This window comes from Perkinsus marinus, assembly GCF_000006405.1.
Source record: "Perkinsus marinus ATCC 50983 genomic scaffold scf_1104296973172, whole genome shotgun sequence".
In the NCBI taxonomy this organism is placed as follows: Eukaryota; Perkinsozoa; order Perkinsida; family Perkinsidae; genus Perkinsus; species Perkinsus marinus.
In genome coordinates, this window is record NW_003201482.1 from 112,868 (window position 1) to 120,998 (window position 8,131).

General features: G+C 43.3%; 3 protein-coding genes across 3 annotated transcripts; 1 reads left to right on the plus strand and 2 right to left on the minus strand.

Moving 5' to 3' along the window:
* Nucleotides 1-130: 130 nt before the first annotated feature.
* Pmar_PMAR012030 (cytochrome p450, putative) lies at nt 131-1,392 on the minus strand (the record flags this gene model as incomplete). Its single annotated transcript, XM_002766259.1, has 6 exons — nt 131-145; nt 205-350; nt 600-732; nt 777-1,014; nt 1,068-1,182; nt 1,260-1,392. The coding sequence occupies 6 exons, from the start codon at nt 1,390-1,392 to the stop codon at nt 131-133; spliced, it is 780 nt and encodes a 259-aa protein (XP_002766305.1).
* Nucleotides 1,393-2,786: 1,394 nt separating this feature from the next.
* On the minus strand, nt 2,787-3,494 carry Pmar_PMAR012031 (thioredoxin H-type, putative). Its single transcript, XM_002766260.1, has 3 exons — nt 3,347-3,494; nt 3,111-3,302; nt 2,787-3,066 (listed from the first exon to the last, which is right to left on the minus strand). The coding sequence occupies exons 1-3, from the start codon at nt 3,473-3,475 to the stop codon at nt 2,827-2,829; spliced, it is 561 nt and encodes a 186-aa protein (XP_002766306.1). The 5' UTR covers nt 3,476-3,494; the 3' UTR covers nt 2,787-2,826.
* A 1,594-nt stretch (nt 3,495-5,088) lies between these two features.
* Nucleotides 5,089-5,323, plus strand: Pmar_PMAR012032 (conserved hypothetical protein; the record flags this gene model as incomplete). The annotated part of the gene is made up of 1 exon (XM_002766261.1): nt 5,089-5,323. A coding segment is annotated over one exon (235 nt), but the record flags the coding sequence as incomplete, so codon positions are not given.
* Between the last annotated feature and the right edge of the window lie 2,808 nt (nt 5,324-8,131).

Below are 8,131 nucleotides of genomic sequence, written 5' to 3' on the forward strand. Positions count from 1 at the left end.
GTCATGAGATTGCCTCGCAAGTCCGCTTCATCAAGATGGAGTAACTTGTCCAGCAAGTCATGCCTTTCAACTCCTTTTCCCGACCTCCGCTCCGCCCGTCTTTCTTTGATGATCTCGTCACATATTCTATTCAGCTGTTTGGCCCCTGAATGCATCTGACAATAAAAGTCGAAAGACGACTGGACATCTGCTTGAGGTGTTCACCTTTTTGATCATCGGATTAAGGTTCCAAGGGAATCTGTCCCGTGTAATCCACGGCATGGCACTACGTTGTAAAGCATAGCCGGAGCCGACTAGCAAATCATCCATCGCCAGCTGGAGCTCTCCAGACTGGCGGCCTAGAGGCAGTCCTGAAGAGACCAATACATAACACTTCAACACCAATGCATCGGTTTGGGTCAAAACCAATGCAACAACATCGCATTGTTGTGTAAATGACCCTCCTTAAAGGCCGTACATGATCAATGGCTAAAACTAACAAAATCAAGAGAACTACAGTCTAGTTTTCTTGATTATGGTCTAGTTACTAGACCATACCACGATGGGAGGGAGTGCGACGTTTGATGAGGAAGAGTGCATGCGATGAACCGTGTACGCACCATCTGGGTTTAAAAAATTATAGTCCTTCCCGAGAGTCGTGACACATAAGACATCCAGAGTGCAGAGGGGAAGCCATTCTACGGGCCGCCAAACGATGCGACCATCTTGACTGAGGCGCTCCAACTGGCGTATCTACGGACACAAAGGAGAGGAAGCGACGCGAATCAGGATCTTACCAGTCTCAAGGCGATCTTGAACATGTCTGGAATCATAGCCATAGAGTTACTGTCGTTGAAGGCTGGTGCACCCAATCGTCTGTTCCGTTTCCAAGCCTCGCCTTCCGTATTGAACATTCCCTCCATGGGCATTATCTTGTGCTTATTGAAGGGTTTGATGTAGGTCCTTGGACGGGCATTTAAGACCTCACGGATGAGCTCAGGATCAGAGACTACCACAATGTCCCTTCCAAGAGTTCTGGAAAAGGGGCGCATGCGATCGAGAAGCGGCCCAAATGCTTTCTATCTTACTTCATATAGTATACATCTCCGTAAGTATCAGCGTAAATCTCTGCGGCATGGAAAAGGTGATCCAACGACTTCGGGATGAAACCAAGGATAGGAAGGAACTTGAACAGTCGCACGTCTAGAGAGGAACACTAGCGCATTAACAGCTTACATGATTGGGTCCACCAAAAACTGCATGGAGGTCCACCGTCGTACGTCTCATGAGCCTTAGAGCTTTTAAGGCCAGCAACGAGGCCACACCAGTCACTACGATCACCGTGCCGTGGGATCGGAAGAGCGAGCGGCACCTCAACACGAGGTCCTGCACACCATGAAGGACGGACTCCATTTAGTCTGTTGAAACTAATACTGATTAGTTCAGAGTGGTTAAAGTCCAAGGGTTATAATACGAGTAGCCCCCACAAATGTCGATCGTAGAAGTCAAAAACATCTGTGACGCAACTTTGTGTGTTACCCAAAAATTGTGTTGTGCAACTTTTACCTCACTGCACATGAGGCTATGCTGTAGACTCTACGTCTACGTCGAGGATTGTGGTGGAATGTGGGAGTGCATTAGAAAGAATGCGTTGGATAAAAGGGAATGGCAGGTATTTACTATTATATTGAGCTTGTATCTCCTCTAGTTGCATCTAATCACTCATTGAGTGATTATTGTTGTTGTTGTTCTCCTTATAGATACTCTTCCCATTGATTCATCAGTACTCGATCGAGTAGTGTAATGATGGGGTGTCTTGAGGGCACTACATCCTGTTAAGACTAATTCCTATTCTTATCCAAGTGGGGCCGCTATTCCACCTTGAGATATGTCCGATACAACTAATCCAAGTGAGGCCGCTATGCCAACTCAAGACATGCCTCGATACAGCTTATCCAAGAGGGGCTGCTACACCTCAAGAAATGCCTCAATAAAACTGATCTAAGTGGGGCCGCTATGCCACCTCAAGATATGCCTCAATAAAACGTATCCAAGTGGGGTCGCTATGCAACCTCAAAGTGGGGCCGCTATGCCACCTTGAGATATGCCCAACCTCATCAACATGCATCATTTAACCCACACTTCCCTGCAAACTTCCATTTACGATTTTGTCAGATATCCCTTATGGGCGAACACACGTGTTGGAATACATGTTCGCTCTCCTCAGCTGAGCTCAAGAGTTTCTCAAGTATAGGAGTTCACACACTAGTTGGGATAGGAATGCACAGAAACCGATAAGAATTTCCCAGGCTTTTCATATTGTCACCAATAGATGTAGTTGATCATGTGCATATTTACCGACACTGCACAAAATCATGGAGCGTCACTCTTAGAGATCCTTGACTACTTTCCAGAGCTAGAAAGCCTTGCCGATCTCCGCCTTTCGAGTGTCGACGGCGTTTTCAGTTTACTGCCCTTCACCTGGTACAATAGACGAGCAATCTTCAATATGTCACAGCACTCAGCATTCAGGTGTGCGGTTTCCACCAACATTGCTCGCGATAACCCAGTAAGATCGCAGCTCGGGTGTGCACATAACATGAGAGCTGTCAACAATGTGGCGCTAGCGTGCAAGTATCTCCTTGTTAAGCATCTAGAAAGTTCGTGCTAGCGTGTATTTGCATAGCAATATTCCACACTGTATCACAATCACAGCTCTCATAGTAACAACCTTGAAGCAAATATTTATCGCGGTTGTGGTTTCGGCATTGATTTCTAGTCACTCTCAAAATGAACACATCTCTGTATCAACGCAGAAAGGTTTGGAAAATCTTAATCTATCATAATCTACTGATCCTTTTTAGTCTCAGCATTCGCAGCAGCAGCAGCGGCAGCTTCTTTCACGATCTTCTCTCTCTCCTCCGGGGATAACAGCTTCGCTCCATTCTCGTTCAAAAGAGTGGTCATACCAGCCTTATCCCAACCAGTGATAGTCTTCAGCTCAGCACCGTCCTTAAAGACCTTGAATGTCGGCATGGACCGCACCCCCATAGCTGTCGTAACATCAGTTGCAGCATCAACGTTGACCTGAAGATTCACTCGAGCCTCGGCGTTTAATGTGATACTCTCACCTTCAAGAACATCACAGTCTTCTCATCGTAGTCGATGCTCATCTGCTGATATTCTGGAGCCGCTCGCTTGCAAGGACCACACCACGTAGCGAAGAAATCAGCAACAATGATCTTCTTATTCTTCTTAGCTTCCTCCTGACGCTCATTCCACTCGGCCATGTTAGCGACGGTAACCACCTTGTTACCAGGGACCTGGATAAACCATGCTACCACTTCTCAGATGCACAAAAACTGACCTCTTTTTCCGTGTCACCACCTTGGAGACTCTTCCGAACTGTCCACACTCGGAACAATACGAATAGAATGAGCAAGATCGTAGAAAGGTTTTTGGTAACCCACTCCTGAATCGCTGTAAAATCTAGCATTTTCAACAGTATAACAACTAAAAGTTCAACAATCTCTCAATAAAAGCTCATTGTTCAACGAGACCAGCCTAGTTAAGTCTTTATACGGCAACTAAAAGGGGTATTTCCCGACTAACGAAAATACTCAAACAGTGCGGTGATACATATCCACCGAATTGATGCAACCGAGGTGCTATGACCGAGGTACTCGGATGGAACAGGAAAGCTCGCAAAGGCACCAACCAGCAAGTAGCTGCATCAATAGCTGATGAAAATCCGAGGATAGGCAAAGTTCTTTTGAATAGCATGAGACTAGATATAATACGGCTATACCAGAGCTGATTATATAATAGTGTTGTAGTGTAACTTGGTACACAAAGAGCTCATTCGGTTTGACGGTGATGCAGACATAGATTACAGAGCTCCTTGGATGGATTCGTCTGATGAGAGTTTCCCACTAGAGCCGCAACAGACCACCGCTGAACCATGACTGAATACAAGGGGACAGATTCGACACAAAATGATAGACAGTATTCCATGAGGGAACAGTGTCCATGCTCACAGGCCCTACCAAATGGGCTGATAGGTTTAGATAGGGCGTAGGGAGTCTCGCAGTAGCGAACAGATGCTCGGGGGAAGCAAGAGCCTTCACTGAGCGCAATGGATTTCTTAGGAATTGCCTAGCCCGAAATAGAGATATCTATGTACAGGAGCACTAGAGTGCCCACTGATAGTGATAACATCACGTTGGCAATTGATTCAATGAGGAGAGGCTCCGACAAGGGTAGCTTAACACCGGACAACTCGGGTTCAATCCTAGGCAAGTATATATTCTCACTCATTACTCCTTATTCATACAGCATTCAACTGTTTCTCAGTACACCCGACTCGGTGCAGTCACACCACATCCGTGGTGCAAAGTGGAATTTCTGACCAGCAGGTTTCTATTGTAAATCGCCGAATCTTCGGGAGAAATAGTTTTCCAAAATTGATAAGATAAAGATGTCCACGAGCTCGCACTGAGATCACCATGCAAGCATCGAAGCAGACAACTACTAAGCCAGCACCTGAAGCCCAATTTCGTCAATTTTAACGAGTACTATGATCTGGATGAGCAGTGAAGACGAGTCGATCTGTACGTAGCCGTAGTGCTAAATAAGTTGGGAATCTTCAATGGGCACTCAAGGATAGTTCACTGAATTTCATGTTGTTTTTCAAATAAATCTTGCAGCTTATCAAATCGATTATTTTGGCGCGCGAGATAAACGCCACAGTTTCGCTAATGCTTCGGCTGTTCGAAGGCTGATCTGTTACAACAACTGCTTCGGAACATGTTGCCTATGATGAGATAACTCGCTGTATCTAGAGGAGTCACTCCAACAGAGCGTCTTCCTATGGGGACAACTAAGTCCAGCAGCAGGTAAATCTGAGGCTACCCAAATATTGCCCAAAACTCGTGTAGTCGTGGAATAGAGGGAAGAGTGGTATGAAATACAATATATTTACAGAACGCTGGAAGAATAACTTTCTTCCTATCGTAGAAAGTAGCAGTAGTGTGGTAGGCATTACTACACATGTAAATTGGAAGTATTTTGCAGTGCTTTTTGAAGGTCACCATTGAAAAGGTATGGGAGAATCGTCCACTTATCGAGCTTCTGAAATTGCAAGTCACAACGTTGAGTCCGACTGTTGGCTTATCATTGCTGATAAGATCTATGACGTAACCAACTTTCTTGCGGACCATCCGGGCGGGCCAAAAGCCATTTTACCGCATTGTGGCAAAGACGTTACTGAGAGGTTCGACCTCCTCCATGATCGACGAGGAATACGAAAATGTGCCCCCGATGCAGAGATAGGAATATTACACCCGTAAGAAAAACCGTAAGAAATTCTCTTTTTCACTAATGGCAATTTTCACCATTCTTTTATTATTGTTAGACTATTGGAATGGAAAAAATTTTTATTAAAGTCTTTATATTTTTCATTAAAAATATGAAGACTTTTTGAAGATTCACCCGGTTGACGTGAAGTGGTGTAATACTCCCTGAAAGTTATAGGACGAGACTGATGTTATTTTTGTGTGTTCTGTCCCCACCCCATTTTTGAGCTTTGTTTTCTGTTCCCTCAGAGCTGATAGAAAGAACAAGGCAGTTCGCAAGGTGGCCCAAAGTCGCATCTTACGGTTTCTTATGGGGTATCCTGCCCTGCGCCCTCAAGATCGATGATGATGACAATGACTTGATGATGATCATGATTGTGTTATTTCGAAGTTTCTGGAACTATGAGTTTGTGTGGGTCCTAGTGTCGAGGTTGTCTATTCTTAAGCGATTTACACTAGAGTCATTCACCTGAAATATTCATTATTAATGTTGTCAATACATCTCAGTGGAGTTTCACTGGGTGAGAAAATTGTCCGATATTTGCCGTATGCAGTAGTCGTGAAATATGTTTTTAATATCCAGTGATTAAATAACCTCATTTGACTTGACTTATAATAAAGTGAATATAGGAATTTATTCCTATTTGGTGTGATACGAATAGTGGCTAATGATGATATAACCGAGCTGCTTTCCAAGGAGCCTTTCTAGGCTGCCTTTGAGGACAACTCAGTCCAGCTCCAGGTAAGGCTGAAGCCACTACTAAGTTGACCAATCATGGTGTATGAAAGACTTCGTCGAATTCAGTTCGTTGTGGTAGGAATATATACATCATCGAAGTCTACTTGGTATAGTAGGAATTTGCCGGTAAAGGGTCCATGTTGTTTTCGACTGGGCATTCGTATTGGGCAGCTTCTACCTTCACTCGTAGAAAGAATTATTAATTACCCTTACCTCTACTTATTTGACTTTACTTTAACCTAGGGGTAATTACTAATTACCTTGCGGCTCCGCTTAATTACCCTTACCTCTACTTACTTGACTTTACTTCAACCTAGAGGTAATTACTGATTACCTCGCGGCTTAGATTAGCTACCCTTACCTCTACTTAGTTGACTTTACTTTAACCTAGGAGTTATTAGTAATTACCTCGCGGCTTAGATTAATTACCCTTAGCTCTACGTAATTGACTTTACCTTAACCTAGAGGTACTTACTAATTACCTTGCGGCTTAGATTAATTACCCTTACCTCTACTTAGTTGACTCTACCCTAGAGGTAATTACCTCGAGGATTAGATTAGTTACTTTACCTCTACTTACTAGACTTTACCTCTACACAGAATTGATCAGCTTGAGAATAAGACTACCCACCTTACTTTCACGCTGAGGGGGTCACCCTTTCCTATAGCAATCATAGAATAACGAACTTACCTAGTCGATTAAGTCTCCTTACCTGGAACTGTTCAAGAAGGATATTTTCACTTCGCATACTTACTATTGTAGCTGTATTGTTGGTATGAGCAGTAGAGCTGCAATTTTCTTTCATATAGTAATCACCATGTTTCTTCCCTCACATTTACATTGACATTGCGTGATGATTTTACGGAGGGATGGTATTCGTAATTTTATTTCAACTAAGAATTTCTCTGTGAATTAATCCTATGAGTCCACCTTATTCGCGTTCGAGAAAGTCTGCATTGAAACTGGCGATGTTTGATTTCGACCAGACTATTGCCGCTGTGAATGTTTTCACTGCTCTAGCTGGATGCCATTCCCGTGCAAAGGTAAGATTTTTTATCACAAATTTTTCGAGAAAATCATGTTTGAGTTTTTTTCACTTTTTGTATCGTTGTCGCCGCGCAAATATAGTAGCATGCATGTTCATTGGGTTTCACCCTAGTGATATGGAAAACACTAGTGAAAAGCACATATTTCACGACTACTACTGCATATCACCGCGAATATCGCGTTTTTCACAGAGTTTTACGACGCCACTTCACGTAAAACGGGTTGTTGTGAAACTCCAATCATATCTGTCACACTTGAATGTGTGTCATCAGTTGGAGTTAAATATAACATCTTTGGCCGTTCGATTCGATGACGTTCAACTTTCGGATCAATGACATCCAGTGTGACATTTCTGAAAGTCAGTTTTTTATAAGCATGTTGGAGTCGTCAAAAGAGGCCTCACGTTTGCGTCTGGCAATGTTCGACTTCGACCAAACCATATCGGTTATTCATGTTTTCAAACAACTCGCGGGCTGGGCTCACACACAAGAGGTGATTATAGTCGCAGTCTGGGGGAAAATATGTACATGTGTTGGTGACAATATGGAAATTCTGAAAGGAAATTCTTGTTGGTTTTTATGAGTTTCTATCACACGTTGTGTATATTCCTCAACTCAGCTGAGGATCCAATCCTCAGGAAAACATATGTAAACGTATGTATAGATTTTCCCAACTTTACATCTTGCTCTATTCAAAATTATGAGAAAAAAATTATGATCATTGCACTGAGACTGATAGTCTAGTGTTGGAGTAAGAATATATGTAATCGCTTTCCTCAGCAGCTGAGCTCAGGAGTTTCCAAAGCTACTACATTATAGGAGTTTACATACGAATAAGTAGAGGTGTACTAAGTAGAGGTGTACAGAAGTAAATAAGATTTTTCCAAAATTTTCACATAATTTCCGTATTGTCACCAACACACGTGACAGGGGTGGGCCCCTTGTTTGCACCACTTGTACGTGTGTTGGTGACACCGAAACCAAGTCAAAACAGGTAAGGCTTTTCTCTATG

Coding starts and splice junctions, on each gene's coding strand:
- Pmar_PMAR012031 (XM_002766260.1), bottom strand. CDS start 3,475: ATGCTAGATTTTACAGCGATTCAGGAGTGGGTTACCAAAAACCTTTCT. Junction 3,303..3,346: donor GTGGTGACACGGAAAAAGAG/GTCAGTTTTTGT, acceptor TGGTTTATCCAG/GTCCCTGGTAACAAGGTGGT. Junction 3,067..3,110: donor AGACTGTGATGTTCTTGAAG/GTGAGAGTATCA, acceptor GTGAATCTTCAG/GTCAACGTTGATGCTGCAAC.